The sequence below is a fragment of the Lathamus discolor genome, chromosome 1 (assembly GCF_037157495.1).
Source record: "Lathamus discolor isolate bLatDis1 chromosome 1, bLatDis1.hap1, whole genome shotgun sequence".
Classification (NCBI taxonomy): domain Eukaryota; kingdom Metazoa; phylum Chordata; class Aves; order Psittaciformes; family Psittacidae; genus Lathamus; species Lathamus discolor.
This window is the reverse complement of record NC_088884.1, coordinates 104,994,447-105,011,939: the sequence shown is the minus strand read 5'-3', so window position 1 is coordinate 105,011,939 and position 17,493 is coordinate 104,994,447. Positions and strand designations below refer to the sequence as shown.

Sequence of the window (17,493 nt, the reverse complement as noted above, 5' to 3'; positions counted from 1 at the left end):
CTGCATATTTTTACAGAGAGATTTTTCGCATTCTCATTTTTCACTTGCTGTTGAGCCAAATTTATGTTAGAACAAGAATGCATCATTAGTAGCTAGCAGGACAAGGAGAAACATGGCAGCAGTGGAGGAAGTTAATGGAGTGCTGGATGGTAATATTGGAGCACTAGTACTGCACACGGATTTTGACACTGATGATGTCGGATATTGTGGACAATCCATTGTGTTCTTGTTGAGTAGCAAACAAAGCATAGGACTTGCAGAATTAATTTACCAAACTTCTGTACCACCACTGGAAAGAAATCTGGGGTCCTGACAGGCGTGTTGATAAATCCTCATTCTAGAACATCTCTCAAAGAATGGTGTTTGCAGTCTCATTTATGATTAAGAAACACTGTAGTTGCTGGTTTCAGGAATTTACTACCCAGGGATTTCTTTATGTATTCTCTGTTCTATTTTTCCTATGTGAAAGGTTTTTATTGTTTATATAAAACATTTCAGAATACACAAAATTGCCACTTCTTGCTAGTCTTTCTTCTGCTGTTTCCCTTTGACTGTTTTTGGATTGTTAGGCACCAACAGGTATTGCAACTACTTAAGAAATGCTCTGAGAGGAAGCTTTTTAATGAAACATCAGATTTCCTGTTTTTCATCACTTCATGCATCTGACTTAATTTTTTTTCCACTGAATGAAATACTGAAAGAATGAGATGACATGTGTCACCAGTTCTGAGCATAAGAGAAATGAGGGAGACTACACACACACTGCTTGCTTTTCAATGTTCTTGGCAAGAATTCAGCAGGCTAAGATTTGGCCTGTATAAATAATCACTGCAGGCAAGCTGGAGATGAGTTTCTGTGGCTACTTGGTGTAGAGCTTTTAGGGAGACAGCTGATGTTGACAGCACCAAGGATAACCGATGCCCATAGACAGTTTAGGCTGCTTAGAGTGCCTGTGTATCAGAGTGTCGGTCACTTACTGCTTCCTCTTGTCCTGTGAAGACAACAAGAAGCTTGAAATATGAAGCCCTGGGAGAATCTCAAGCGCCCCTCATGCTCATGTCAAACAAATAAAATCAACTGTGTCTGAAACTGTTCACAGCAGATACTTCTACTGCCTATTCCAAACAAAACTCTGCAGGCTACCTTGTAGACTTTCAAATAGTTTTTTTCTATTGTCTTGCCTAAACTTTTTTTGCTGCAGTTTAACTCTGTTATTTCTTGCCCTGTTTCCAGAGAACATGGAGAACAGTTCCCTCCATCTCTCTTTCTGGCAGCTCTTAGCTCACATAAATTCCATTATCACATCCCTAATCAGTCTTCCTTCGTCTGAACTTCAGTACCTGCATCTTTGAATCTTTCAAATTTATTGCTTTTATTTTTTTTCACTTTATCTAGTTGACTTCTATCTTTCATAGATCACAGTGCCCAAACCTATATGCTTAAGGCACTAGTAGTGCTGATTTAAGTGGAAAGATTTGTGTGTAGGTGTGTATATATGTGTTACTTAAATATGTGAGCAATGCATGCAAATGACATCTGCATGTACGCCAATATATGCATGTCCACATGTACACATAAACATTGAATTTAATCTTAGATGGTAGTTTGTGCTTTTCTGTTTTTTCCGTGTCACAGAATTGCTAAATGGATCTGTTTTATTTATAAATTCAGATGTTGTACCACTTACAAACATACTCACTATTCAAAGGGTCTAGGCCATACCTGGGAGAATATTCTCCCATGGCTGGGAGAATATTAAATGCATGTGAGGAATAGCCACTACTTTTAATCAACCTTTGGGATTGTTAAATAATCCCTTTCTTGCTGAAAATTGCTCTTTTATTCTTCCCTCCCTTACTTTTAGTTGCTGCCCTATTTGGTCAGTTTTGTTGCTATCACCCAAGAGCTATAGGATACCCTTAGCAGCCCTCTTCTGTCATGTGCAGAGCTTAAATTAAGCAGTTTATGGACTTGCCAAGCATTGAGACACTGGATATCAAGTGTTACTAATGACATGATTTACAAGAAGCTGAGCAAATTCCCAATGCAGACACAAGGCATATTTTTGGAAACAGCGAAAGCTGCATTTCTCCTTTCATTTTTTTTCCCTCACATCTGTACCACTTTGCAGCTGGATTATTAAAGCACTTCCATAGATGCTAGCTAAATAGGGCTTCATAGGAAGCTTCCTCTGAGGAAGGAATCCCTACTTCACAGCAGGGAAATTGATGTGTGGCTTAAAAGAGCAGACGTCAGCTCTGGCAGAGCCAGGAACAGATCCCAGGAGTTATTTTTCACCTGCTCTAACCTTTTGCTCTTTTCCTCAACCCTGTAACCAGTGAGAAGCTTCCTGCCAAACAGGAAATTAATACTTGGGGCTCTCTTTCTCTTTTGAATGTACCATTTTTAGTTCTGCACTGTTTCACCTGGCATCCATCCCTTCAGGAACAAGCTGTTGTAGCACCAGACAGGTGATGCACATAGCAAATTAAACACTACTTTTTGGCTAGGACAGCTTCTGGTTGGCGTTCTGAGTGTTACTGTGTAAGCGCTGCCTTGTGCTGCTGAATTCTTTAATTCTGTCATTCAGGTTTGTTGTGGCCTCCTTTGGCTTTATGCTGAAAGTTAGGAATAACTATAAAAATGCACTTTCCAGAAACTGGAAACTCAACTGGGGCTGAGTTGGTATTTGGTGAAAAGAGCATAGAAGGGTTTATTGAATTCAGTGGTGCTGAATCAGACAAAGTGTAACAAAATCTTCACCTGTACAATTTCTGCAGCAGTTTCCTCAGTTATTTTGCCTAGCTAAGTTGATTGCACATTCATCAAAGAAGGCTGCACAGCAACAGTTTGATCAAAAGTCAGTTGAACCTACTGGAATTCTTCCTTTCTATTTGATTTGAAACCTCATAGCAGCCTTCCAGTATCTGAAGGGAGCCTACAAGGATGCTGGGGAGGGACTCTTCATTAGGGACTGTAGTGACAGGACAAGGGGTAATGGGTTCAGACTTAAACAGGGGAAATTTAGGTTAGATATAAGGAAGAAGTTCTTTATTGTGAGGGTTGTGAGGCACTGGAATGGGTTGCCAAAGAAGCTGTGAAAGTTCCACCCCTAGCAGTGTTCAAGGAAAGGGTGGATGGAGTCTTGAGTGACATGGTTTAGTGCAAGGTGTCCCTGCCCATAGCAGGGGGGTTGGAACTCGATGATCTTAAGATCGTTTCCAACCCTAACTATTCTATGATTCTATAACTCCTGGGACAGTATCCATGACTTAATGGCAGGCTTCTGTCCAGCACTGTAAACATTTAGAAAGGTAATATACTGTTTAGTCATTGATATTTTGGCTATATCAAAATGCATTTGTCTGAACTGATTAGTATTTTCGTAAAATGCCATGTGGTTTAATAACATGTCGACATAAGAGAGTATGGAGGATTGGGTTGGTTTTTTAAACTATCATGGTGAGGCCTGTGTGATCCTAGCAGGTATCTGATTTTTGGGTGTTTTGTGGAAAAGAAGTGGCATGAGAGACACAACATAAGCTAGGCCTCTTCAAGCCAGACTGTTGAAGGAGAGAATTTCGCAGTAAAAGATTTGATATTATCCAATGCCTAAAGTTTGCATTGCCCGTTTTCTGCTAATATTTGCCATTGTTTAAAATGGTCTGTGTACTTACATGCCTGCTGCCACAGGGTAAGCATCTCTTGCTTTTTAAACTGTGAGAAGTTCTGGGGGTTCAGGTTTAATCACGTTGGTGTTCATTTTCGTAGCACAGGTGCAGCAGTGAACAGCAGTGAAAGCCTCCCTCCATCCTCATCTGTCAATGACATCTCATCCATGTCCACGGATCAAACACTGGCGTCTGACACAGACAGCAGCCTGGAAGCTTCTGCGGGACCCCTTGGTTGTTGCAGGTGACTAGCCGCCTGCCTGCGAAACCCAGCGTTCTTCAGAGGATGATGTAATTTAGGAGGAAAAATTAATAGGAGTTAAGAAATAAAAAGGAAGAAAAATAAAATACAAAGATTTAAGCGAAACAAACAAAATCTTTTCAGCCTGCTTCTCCTACAGAGTTATGTAATGCAGCTAAGCTCAAGTGTATATTTAACTTATAGTTGCTCTGCTTTGGTCTTCTTCCAATGATGCTTACTGGGGGGCAAGGAAAAAAGGAACTGAAAATTCCTTTTTTTAATCCCCTCCCCATAAGATGTAAAATTAATGGCTGCAAAACCAGCAACCTGCAACTGTCCTTTTCACACTGGCATGACAAGGTGTGCAGTAGTCACTCTCAAACATACGAGTGTGTATCTGCCTTCACTCTCTGTTCTGTCGTCTTCTGCCCAGTGATGCAGATAGGGATATACATGCATTGTTCTTCATATACCAATAGCACATACACACAGGTGCCAATAGAATTCTGTCAGAGCATGCAGCTGTGTGCCTATAGGAACATGCACATCTGCATATGGACTTAATGTGCACTTCACAACTATAAATGGCCCATTTCAGGTGAATTGCATAACTACATCTGTGATATTACTGGTATATATTTGGTTATACATTGATGAGGTTGCATAACTTGTATGAGGATTTGTGGAAGTGTAAATAACCACATCGAACTGTGGCTCCCTCAGACACTTGAAGATGTAGCACCAAAATTTCTGTTGAGATTTGTATATATATTTTGAAATAATAAGCAGTTTGTATTGAAAGAAGAAGCCACAGAGCTTCATAGAAAAATGTTTGTGAATGTTAAGACTTGTTATGATTTTTAAAGCAGATATGCCAAGCTAAAACCAGGTTAGAAGGAAGCACATGTATCTTTGCAAGATACAGGGAACAGAAATGAAGGGATTTTTATGCATGTCTAAGCCCAGAAGGTTTTATCTCAGTAAGCAACTTTTCCTGCCAATGTTAAGTGAGTTATCATCTTAGTTCATAGATAGGTTTGCTATTATGAATTACATGTATTCATAATACATGTGGCTTGTATGTTAGAGTGGTATGACAGGGTTGGGAAAAAGCAGAAAAATATCAAAAGGTCATGCAACAACTTATTTTTATTTTACTTCTATGTCTTTACTAGGTTAAATATCTGCAGCCCACTCCCTCTCTAGTATATGTTTGCAGCTTAGAGGGTTTTTTTTTCCCTTTAAATAATTCCCTTGCAGGGATCTCTACTGCTAAGACAACAGGCCTTCTCTAGGTGATTTTGGCTGTTCCTTTGCTTGTAACAAACCATCTGACCCCCCCAGGAAGCCTTATCAGCTGTCTTACATGGAAAAGAACCACAGAGTGCATGGGTCTAGTATTCCCGTATTCTGAGTAATAGCAGAGGATATCAATCAGCTATTGTGTTGGGCTGAAATGGTGTCAATCAGGGGTCTTAGGTGGTTTTGACAGAAGACCCCAACAGTGACTGATTTTACCAGGTAATAATACATAGGATTTGCTGTGGTAAGTAACAGCAAGAGTTTTTATCAGAGAATGGCAAAGGTTCACCCAGAATGTCAGAATAGCTGACAGCTAAGACATCAATTAGCATTTTCCAGTGCAAGGTCATCATCACCTGAGTTGGAAGCTAACTAAAATCCAAGTCATCTCTCCTCTTACTAGAGTATTCCATGTAAACTGAAATTAACTAAATCGAACTCCAATGCTTTTCCAAATATCAAAGAGAGAAACTGGTTTGACTATATTAATGGATATTTTGAATTCATTGATTATGTATTCAAAATTCTACCAAAATAAGACTATTAGGTAGCTTACAAGCCTACATCTGTGGTAGGAAAAAAATGTGAGGATGAAGTCCAGTTTTGCTCAAAGGGAAGGAAACTAAGCAAGAAACATTCTCTCCAGGGTGAGGAAGAGGGGAGGTAGAAATTAAGTGGATATGAAATAATTTCAGACTTGGTAGGCCTGAGCTGTCTCAAAATTGCTGTAGGAAATATTTTGTGGGTTTTTTTCCCCAGGTATATTTTTGATGGATTTTTATAGAAATCTTTTTGGGAATAAGATTAGGTTGATAATGTTCTAAAGTAACTGTAAAAGCAATAATTTACTACTGCTAAAAATATTTAGCAATATTCTCTCTTAAGCCATGAAATACCAAGTCATCGTTGAGTGATGTGACTCTCACTTCAAAGCCAGTGATCATAAATGTATTGAAAGGTAAACAGCAACGCTTTGTAGGTATGAAGGCAATAACCCCAAGGGTGACTTCTAAGCAATAATCAAATGTATCATCTCCAGATTTAATTCACCACAGATATTTACTAATAATATTCAGGTAACTAGTATTTGCTTTACATTCCTTAGTGCGCACCATTTGAGTGTGTTATTTAAATTAAAAAACAAAAAAAGTGTCTCAAAGAGGCAAAGCTGTATGTAAGAGAAGCTGCAAAAATACCACAAATGTAGACCGTAGAAACTTGGAATAATCACAGTTCATTGACAGTGATATTGTGGAGAGATGGCATAGGCAGTAGCAGAGAAGCCCATTTATGGTAGACAGATGCTTACAGATCTCCCATATTTCATCTATCAGAGTCAAAAAATGTGCTCTTAGTCCCCTGATACTCAGACTTGTTTGGTTTTGTGAAGTGCAGGTGAAGAACCAGTCAGAATGGAAGACATCCTAGTGATCAGCACTAAATCAACCCACAGCAATTATATAGCTTTATTTCCAAAAACCCTGATTCCACTACGCACCCATGCTTGTACAGACATTTAATGGAGACTATAGGGATGTATACATAATTTTAACTGGCATGTGCTTTTGTCCTTTGCTCAGCAGTGATCAACATCAGCATGTGCTTAAGTGCCTTGCTGAAACGGGGCTTAAAAGAATTACTGCATCTCTTTTTGTCCTCAGATTAGTCTCCTTTATGAGAAGCTTTATCTGGGGGAGGAGACTTGGGCTGTCCACATTGGACACTAGAAAAAAAGAAAAAAAAAGCCATTAGTGAAGAAAAGCAATAGTTCTTTACAGTTCTAGTCCTTGTATGTTCAAACTGAAGTAGCAATCCTCGAACAGGAATAGTATCCTTTGTTCTGCTTTGTGTCAAGAAATTGGTGCTGTCAGCTGATTCCTTACAAGAATGCATGTACTCTTGAATTAAAGGTTGTAGTGATGATGTTCTGTAGCTGTCTTAAGATAAACAATTTTTTACTTTCAGATTCTAGAAGTTTTTGATACCCTTCTCTTTGAGCCCATTCCCCTTTATTCCCATAGTCTGTTAAGTCTAATAATGCTTTTCTTATTTTTTCCCAGTGATCTTTTAAATCTACCTCTGTTTAAAATATTACTGAATAGTACTTAAGTAACAATTTTCAGCTCATTCAGAGGTTTGAAGTTGTAAGCATAATTGCCACCACTGGAGAAATATAGGAAATTAGGAAGCCAGAGATCTATGTACAGATGTTCAAAGATATTTAGGTATTGAAAGAGCAATCAGAGAGCCTGTGCCAGAAGTGGCATATCTTCCATCAGCATGAATAGCAGCTGGACACGTTGGTATTTTTGAAATTGTACCTAAGAGCCTGTTGGTATCTTAAGTGCCTGAATACATGAAGAAATTCTGTCCCAAGTGGCTTAAGTCATGTAGACAGCCATCAGAAAGATGAGGAAAATGGCAGAAGCATCTTAACTATCAGTAGCTGCTCAGAGCACTAGCTGCAAAAAATAACATTAATAAAGTAGAGAGAAATGTTGCTGCAGAATATTCCTGTTTCATTTTCAGATGGAGTACTTCTGGATAGTATAAAAAACTAGAAAAGGAAAAAAAAAAAGTCGTAATTGTTCTTAAAAGACACTTCCTCAATTTTCCTTCTCCCTGATGAACTTGAATAAGGGTGAGGTATTGATTTACTTCAAATCAGTGCAAGGTTATGCATGTTTTCAATCAAAAAATTTCTGTAATCTTTGAAGTCAGTCTTCAGATGGAATCATATCTTGTGAGTTCTGACTATGTTCCATTAAAATGTACCAGACCTTCAGAGAATTCAGATATTTGAGTTGGTCACACACTGATTTATATGAATCGCATTGTGGTCGATAATCCTCACATGCTATATAGAATTCCATGGCAAAGATAAATTCAGAAATCTTAGCATGCTTGTATTGTATAAATTGGAGCTTAAATTGGAGTGCAAACATGGTAACATGTCAAAAAAAAAGAAAAAGCCTCATCAGATACTTACCTAATGCACTGGTTATTTTCCTCTGGGAATCACCAGCTCCTGCATAATATTGGCCTCCAGAGATGACACAAGACAGATGATCATGTCACAGTATCACTCTTCTAAATTTATGACTAATAGATTCATATATATGGTTTTATCTTCATATCTATTGCTTTACCTTTAAGCTTTGGGCTAACAATCCTGAAGGTATTAGACTTGTTGCAGTACCTTCAGGAAGTTTTCAAAAGTAGTGCTACTTTACTGATTTGGATTATATAATAATGTTTGTCTTTAGAACTGCCTGAGAGAGTCAATTTCAGCAAATCTCCCAGATTACTTGAAAAAAAAAAAATGTTTTAAGTATCCTGAAATAATTGTAAAATGCAATTGGAATATTTTAATTAAAAATAACTTTTAACAGCCAATTCTAGTTTATATTGCAAATTTTGCAGTTTTTCAAAGGATCAAAAATTATTTTAATTTCAGATCTATCTATAGTTCTTCATGATTATTGAGACTTTAAAATTTTGTACAAATTCAAACATGCAAAAACAACAACAGCAGCAAAGGAATTCTGCAACAAATTCCGTGTGATTCCAGGACCGCAGTATGGAAAAAAAAAAAAAAAAAAACCTGCAGGGAAAAATTAGACTTTTCTTTTAGTAGTCCAGCAAAAAAGTCTGAGTTTAAGTTTAGCCTTCTGTTTGTCTTTGCTTTCCATATGTGCATGTAGGAAAGAGAGGGAGAGGTGATTTTTTGAACCTGTGTTCTATTCATATTCATATTTGATCCGAGTTCTCAGTGTGGCTAAAGAGTGTAATTGTAACGTAATCACACATCTTCAAGAATCTGATGGCTGTGCTTATTTGAACTTCCACCACTTTACAAAGGACATAGTTAACTAATTGGAAGCTTGAGGTAGTCTTTCTCTCTCTCACACACACACACACATACAGAGAAATTCATTGTGCAGTAGGCTTGAATATTCCACAAATATATAATGTCTTAATTAGTAAGATGCCTGGGGGAGGCAGGGAAATGCTGAATGTGTTATCTTCATTGGTAAGCGGGAAAACAGACCTGTCCAGTAGAATTTAATGGAATCTTCTGAGTATACTTGCCAGTGTGGACTGATTTTTTATTTTCTTTATTTAAAATTAACTATTGATTGCAAGAGGTGAACTGTTTAAATTATGTTCAGGTTCATTGACCCATGGCAAGTATGAGTTATAAAGAGGTTTTGATTCAACAAAGGGATGTTGGAAAACTTCAGCTGAGGCTAATAGTGCCTTTTATCAGAGAGAAAAGCTGAAAAGCACGTATTGAAGGAAGACACAGCCAATTTGGGAAATAAATGTATCTCTACCATGCTTATTATTTCAGACAGGTAAGCCTGTCTTTCTTGCTAATTTTCACTGAACAGGGCCATTCTTGTCTTCTGGAAAGCAAGATATTTATAATGTAAATAGTTGTAGTGATTTTTTTTTCTCTCATTTATCTGTAACTAATATGTAATAATCCAACATGCTATTTCTGTTAAATCTTTTAGGATAAGGTCACTGTATGCTTAAATATGGTTGACCTCTGACCTATTCCTAAGTCAGTCACATGCTGAAAAGGTGGGTGCTGGAGGTTCTAGTGTACATACAGAATCATGTATATTTAGTAAATTGAGTAAGTGGGACTTATGGCCAGTATACATTAAGCCACAACAGTAACAGAGCTCCAGATCTTAACTAGCAAAAACAACTGTTCACCTTGCCATGTCCATTCTGTAATAAGATCTAAGTTGCACCTGCCTGTAGTTCTGCATGATCAGACTTCAAAGTATAACTAACAAGATCTGTAATGTATCAGTGTTGATAAATGTAGATGTAAAAAAAAAAAAAAGAAAAAAGAAAAAAGAAAAAAAAAAGAAAACCAACAAAAGAAAATCAACAACAACAGTTCGGTATCAAGACTGGAAGATGAGACATGTCCGATTTTGTTGCACAAAAAGAAAAGCTGAAAAACAAGCCAGCGTCAGTCAGCATAAATGGACTGCAGTAGTGACATTTGTTAAAGAACCAACCTTTTTTCCATACTGTTTTGTTCTTACCCTGTTTTCCTTTTACCATCTGTTGTTCCCTGGGTGTAGTACAGGGGAGAACAGGACCTCAGTCATCAGTGTTCTACGGGTCAATGTTGCATCAATGATTTCTGATTTCTGTTTGTTTAGCAATTACTGAACTAAGATGGAAATCTCATGTTCTCCTATGTGTCAAAAGGAATCCTATCAGAGCTTCCTCATGAAGATACTTTTCTCACTGCTGTCTTGACTCCTGTCAGTTGAATGACTTTGCAATGTTCCCAATAAACAGCACAACACAGCAAACCATATTGATTGAGGGCTTTATTACGTGTGTTGTGCATTTGTGCTTTCACAGGGGCTCAAAGTCATGCAAGGACAGGACTCAATTGAAATATGGTATGTACTCTATGCATGACGCCTATATTACACCTTTATGACCTTATAGTGGTAAAACTGCTGATCTTTACAGATGTGGATTTGGACCATCTTTTTTTTGGAGGAAAGTTGTAGTGAACCTCGGTCCTTATCCCACAGGCAACTCGCTCCTATCCAGAGCAGCTAAGTGGAAGCTGAAGTGGCCCGAGGGCCTGCTGGGGGTCCGTGAACAGGGGTGAATTTCATGCTGTTTGAATGTGATCTTGCCAAAAAGCCTGTATGTCTAGCAGGGGAGACTGTGACTGTTCTATAAGGAGTGTTTGTGTTGTTTATTTTAAAACAAGCTTTGCTAATTAAAATAGTGTATTCTGGAGTCCTATTTGAATGGCATGAAGGGTATCAATGAAGAAGATACAAAGTATGCTCATACAGCTCTCCTGGCTTTTTTTCTTCATCCCTTGCTAAGCGACACAGATAAAGCTATAAAAACTTGTAAGTTGCCAGTATTACAAAATCCAGTCAGTGCTTCTGATGTGCTTAATCTTGTATAACGCCAGTCATTTAAGAAGCATTTACAGCACTACAGAAAGGTAAAGGGAATTTTATTGTGTATGAGACCAGACTTTTTGTCCTTAAGCAGCTTAAGAGATTATTCCTCTGGTTACCTGCATAAAAATATGGGAGGGAATTTGACCACATGACTGGACAGAATGAAGAAAAACTGCTATGGGATAGTTCCTATCCCATCTCTTTCCCCTTAAAATACAAAACAAAATCACAGCAACACCACACACCCCCAACCAAACCAAGCAACCAGCCAAACACATAAACAAAACCAAAAAAACCCCACACAATCATACCAACTGCAATTACTATTTGGGGACTGACTTTTCACAAAGTTGAACACCCTTCAAGTGAAAAAAGAACAAAAACAAGAGGCTGCTGCCTTTTGGGAAACATTGCTGTTTTTCTCAATTCTTGCACAAGCTGGCTGTCCCAATACACAATACACAAATGACATTTTTATGTTTGGATTTATCATGTGCAGAGATGAAAAGAAAAATCACAAACAGCCTTCTGTTGAAGCAATTTGAAATGGGGGAGCTACAGAAAAGAATCAACTAAAGCACCTTGTAAGCACTGTAAAAAAAGACATTCTTACAGTTGCTGGTACTTAAACGCCATTTTAAATATACTGTGCAGAGCTAATACACTTGCTCTACTTGCTAAACCAGGAAAATTTTCAAGGCCTGTTCTTGATTCAGTTTATATATGCAAAGATATTAATACAGAAGTCTGACTTACACTGGCAAGGGAATTTTGGCTTTGTGATTCTTACTGCAAAATAGGAAGGGTAGGGACCATCCTTTTTGTTTTGCCGAGTATATTTTCAGGCCTTTTTTTGAGAGGTTTGCCCTTTTCAAGAATCAGAAATTTTGTGATCGTGTTTCAGTAATTTACACATCATTGAACCCAGATCTGAAGCTGTAACTGATTTAGCTGCAAATAACTCAGAGCACTAAATTCCAGAAAATCTGTAGCTCTTACTTGAACAGGATGGGTTTGTCTCCTATAGCGCTTCTTTGTATTCAATGTAAGTACCTCTTGTAGCAACAAACCAGCAGTGGATTTCTTCCTCAGTCAGCTTGCATGATGGCCTAAACATCTCTTGTTTGGTAAGGGGGAGTACGTGTTGCACACTGAAGAGCTGCAGCAAATCAATGGAATCATCTGCGTTGAAGCAGACTGAAGGAAGATCAGATCCTCTGTGAAATTTCCCTCCCTCTCCACTTGAGGCAAACAAATGGGATGAAGGTCAGTGAACAACCTTTGTGCTCAGACTGATGAACATTCACTATCATGTTGTGAAGCCCATGTAAATGCCCTGAGACCAGTTCATGATCCCCTTACAGTATGTATGGCTATTATGATCTGCATGTGCGAGTCACTTTCCAGTTTGGTGACAGAGCTGAAGTTTCACTTCTCCTATGGAACCGTCTGCTGAAGGCTGTTGAGTTTTAGCCCTGTTTCTATATGTGCTGATGCTTAGAAAGCAACAATACTGCAGGCTCCAATCACTATCCTGTGGCTGGAACTCTCTTCAAGTACATACTGATAAAGACTGAGATTGTCTTGCTTTTCAACATGCTCTTCAAAACCCTCTGTTAATAGTGTAGCTTGGAGCCTGAATTGCAAATCTGCTGTGGCTCCAAGAAAACACGATTATCAGTATAGTGTAAGGAGACAGGGATGAAGTTTAGCTGGTTTAATTAATGCTGATTTCCCAGTGTATTTATCTTATTTTGAAGTTGACTGGTGGGAAGGAGTAGACGTTGTTTGTCTCCTGATGTTTCTGTATGATGTTTTGTCCACATTCCAGGAGCACTCATATAATGGAATAGTAATTAGGGTGCTGGAGAAAACGGCTCTCTTCCTGAATATGTCTATTTAATGCATAGACTGAGGCTTTTGTTAAGTAAGTCCCATTACAGGAGTGGCTGACTGTTGCTGTCTGGAAGATTTTAGCCTTCCCTGTATCATAAGCCTGGAACTAACAATGGGGACATTTAGTATTTCTTTAGGCTAAGTTTGAAATGTGTGAAATTATTCCCACCTCTACTTCAAATATAATGTTGGAGAATAAGGGGGATTGCCCTTGATTCTTACAAGTACACGAGGCAGAAATTAGAAAGAAGTAGCTGCTGCAGCAAAATATCCCTTTTATTTTTCAGAACAATTAATGATTTAGTGTGTGGATAAGGGAAAAAGCTGTACAATGACCTCTTCCTGCTGTCAACCCTAGTTAGATAAAGATGTGTCTGATGTTACAAGATTACCTTGTGTCAGTGATTAAGAAATTGATGGGAGATAGTATAAAAACATCTTTAAGTCTTGATTTGTCATCAGGAACCATTTAGAAAGATTACCTCTGGATTTTTTTGTCTTGGGAAGATATGTTTATGCCCATGCTTTGCTGTATTTGTCCTCAGCATTCTCTAGATGATATTCCTGCTCTTGGAGGGGTTTTACCTTTTCAGTTCAGTTGCATCATCTTAGAAAGGAAGGGACATGTTTTAAGTATTCTCATCAGGCTGCTAAGTCACAGATAGAATAAATGTTCACTTTCTGGTTTTCTTCTTTACATGAATAATTATCTTTGGTACCTCAGTAACAACAGTAAAAGTCCTAGAGGTATGTCACCACAGGGTGCTGTTGAATGTGCCCACTCACACCTGTTTTGCAGAAAATTGCCTTTCAGAGAAAGATCTGTGGCTATAGGTATTAGCCGAAATGGTGACTCTTTCTTAATGTCAGTCTCAACTCAAAATTAACAGGATTTGAACACAGACGCATTTCAGGTATGTACAAAACTCTCTTCGGTAAAATTGCAAGTACTGGAAAAATTCACCACCACTCCTACACAACACTGAATCCAGAGAAACTGTGATTCCATATCACATTTTTTAAAGCTGATGGAGGAAGGCGGCAGTGGTTATTCCAGCTTCCACTCTGTGTTAGATCAAATCCCTTATCTCCGGTTAATGTTGCACTCATCTTACTCCTCTCAATATGGTACTGCAGAGCTGTACAGACGCAGCTTTCTTCAGCGAGGGAGAAGCACGATACAGTTGAAGAGTGCCACCTAAAGGCAAAAATGCTGAAGGCTCCAGCCGGAGGAAAACGGAGCAAATCCTTCAGTCTGTAATAATCTGCTTGCTGCATTTTTTCTCCAGCCAGACGGACCCTGAACAATTTGTCGTGTACTTGATGGTCTGGAGCATTTATCAGACATAGCATAATTCTACATTTTCTGTAAGTTTTAGTTAATTTTTCCTTCGTTTTCCAATAACTTTTGTGTATGAATGTGTGTAAACTCTAGCACTGGGGTTGACAAGAAAGATGGTCAAATGAGCAGAAATGACAGGCAGATGATGGTGGTGCTAAACCAGGTGGGGGTGTGGGTAGACTTGGCCATGATCAGTCCCTTCAAAACTATATGGAGTCCTGGAAGTAAGGGGCTACAAAGAATTTAGGCAACTACCTTTCATGAATTTTCAACTGCCTGGTCTGTGCCAAACTTGAAATTACATAGTGAAACTTCTTCCAACAGAGAACACAATGCTTCTTGCTTTGGAGCCTGACAAGTCTGATGTCCAGTGTGGTGTTAACTGCCTTGTTATCCAGAAAAAATCATAGAACCATTAAATAGTTTGGACTGGAAGAGGCCTTCAAGGGTCATCTAGTCCAGCCCCCTTCAACAGGCAGGGACATCTTCAACTAAATCATGCTGCTCAGAGCCCAGTCCAACCTGACCTTGAATACTTACAAGGATGGAGCATCTACCACCTCTTAGGACAGCCATTACAATGTTTCACCACTCTCATGGTAAAAAATGTCTTCCTTATATCTAGTCTGAGTCTACCCTCTTTCAGTTTAAGACCATTATTGAAGCAGGCCCTACTAAAATGTTTGTCGCCATCTTTCTTATAGGCCCTCTTTAAGTACTGAAAGGCCACGCTAAGGTCTGCCTGAAGCCTTCTCTTCTCCAGACTGAGCAACACTAACTCTCTCAGCCTTTCTTCATAGGAGATGTGTTCCATCCCTCTGAGCATTTTTGTGGCCCTCCTCTTGACCTGCTCCAAAAGGTTCATGTCTTTCCTGTGCTGAGGACTCCAGAGCTGGATGCACCTGGAATGCTCCAGGTGAGGTCTCACCAGTACCACCAAACTGCAGAGAGATCAAGTTTGTCATAATATTAATTAGTCCTTATCTCTATAACAACTTCTGAAGTAGTGGAAACAGTCAGGAGTGGCAGACTGAAGCTGAAAGAAATCACACATGACTACTGTGAGTGGCAGTACATTAGGCTAGACTTTCCTTTACATCTATGCAATTGAACCTCATGCTCCCACACAGATCAAACATTTGAACATTTTACAAAACATTCATCTTCCCAAGGGATACAGTTTGTATCTTTTGGTTTTAAGCTCTAGTGCATTTATTTATTAGGGGTTTCTCCATCAGCTCAAGAAACAAGCTCTCTTAAAGATAACAGCAGTTGGTGATTATCACATCTCTCATTTCACCATGTCAGAGAAGCTGCTTAAAATGATGATTACATCCAAATTCCTACTACATTGCCAGCAAGAAGTGTATTACAAGTAAAGAAAAAAATGTTACTGCATCAACATTGAAATCTTGCTGTGAGGAGCTAATGACTTTGCACTTTATAGTGAAGTGCATGCAGGGAATTAATATTTTCATTGATTTGATGGTGTAGGTGATGTACAGTTAATATTCAGGGAACAGCTACATAGTACAGTAAGAGCATGCATAAGCATTTTTTTTTCCTTCAAAAAAGAACATTAAGTGGAGAGCAGTCAGAGCAATAACAACATAGAACTAAATTGCAATTAATTCACCAAGCTAAACAGAAAATATTTCCTTAACAAGGTTTTTGTAAAACAAAAGCCAGTAACACCTGTCTCAGGTCATGTGTTTCTATCAGTTTTTTCTTCGTGTATAAATTACCTACTATGTGTGCTATGTGTGTGTGTAAGTCATATCACAATGCTTAGTATGTCCAAAGGCTAGTTAGAAAAGTAAGTTACATTGTATATAGGCAGCAGTTGATTTAAATTAGTGTGGTGTTTGGGGGAAATATCCCTGGAAACATTTTGGCACTGTAGCTGCCTTTTTTTTTTTTTTTTTTTTTGTTACAACACAACACTGAAATATGGCCACACACTTGCTCCCAGGTCACTGCAATACAGAGGATATTTTATGTTCTCTTCCTTTCAGTCTTCTAACTAGTGAGGAGTACAGTTGTCTCAGTAGTAGTAACAAATCAATCTATCATAGTGGCTTTGCTCAATTACTGAAGTCTTTATGTGAGAATGCACTGGATGTTTTTAGGAGGTTTTTATGTTGAAAGAAAATAAAGCAGGTGGCTAAGAACGTGGAACAATCATATCAGCCAACCTGTGTTAATAACCAACACTAAATGACCTGACAGACTACCAGACTGCTGAGCAGCCGATTGAAACAGCTCTGACACTGTAAGCAATTCGGATGTTAATGCTGTGTTCAGCATTTTGAACTGATGAATGAACACCTGACAGCCATGCTCGTTACAGTCATCACTCTTTAGGAAATAACAAGTTTAATGAGCACCATAGCGCAGTCATATCTGTTAATTAGAAATAGTCTCGCTATATGCAAATGGTTGTAAATAAAACCAAATCAGAACTTCATCTTCAGCCCAGGTCAGAAGTTGGTTCGATAAAACATGTGCTGTTGGAGCATCAGGCTTTTGTAACCTCATGTAAGATTGCCCTTGAGACACACACACACACACACACATGAACATCAGAGTAGAGAAGAATGGGGAACTGGGGATGTGTATTGTCCCATCATGTGAACACAGGCATGCTGCTTTTGCACTGCAGAGAGCAGTGAACTCTCTCTCCATCATTCCTCTCTGGGCCACGAGGACTTCTTTTCTGCACAGTGTTCTGAAAGCAATTGCTGGTTTGGGTGTTGTGGCCTTTGATGTCAAAGAATTTGACTTGAAGGCTTTGCTTTGGTGCTTGATGTTTTCCCTGAGGTTCAGTAATGAGAACTGGAATGTTTTTTGTCACACAGACTAAGAACTAGTCTTTGGTTTGCCTGTGGGAGGCCTCTTCTAACTAACTCACATAGCTCTGACCTACTCATACAGATAGTTTCAGACTTGAAAGACTAAAGCAGGTAGCTCCTAAGACTGGGAAATAAAATTACTATTCTTCAGCTGAGCAGGACTTAAAATGGCAACTAAAAGAACTCACATGATGGTGATGAAGTATGGAAGGTGTACATGTAG

The 17,493-nt window shown here is 38.7% G+C and overlaps 1 protein-coding gene across 3 annotated transcripts in view; it reads left to right on the top strand.

Annotated features, from left to right (window-relative positions):
- Positions 1-3,921, top strand: part of MAPK10 (mitogen-activated protein kinase 10) — a 177,035-nt gene extending 173,114 nt beyond the window's left edge. For 2 of the 3 annotated variants that reach the window (XM_065665211.1, XM_065665213.1), the window contains one exon: positions 3,777-3,921. In XM_065665211.1, coding sequence (XP_065521283.1) covers positions 3,777-3,919 — 143 coding nt within the window. In that variant the 3' untranslated portion in view covers positions 3,920-3,921. Of the gene's footprint in view, positions 1-3,771 lie in introns of all 3 variants that reach the window. The other variant, XM_065665212.1, reaches the window with a different exon arrangement.
- The last annotated feature ends 13,572 nt before the right edge of the window (positions 3,922-17,493 follow it).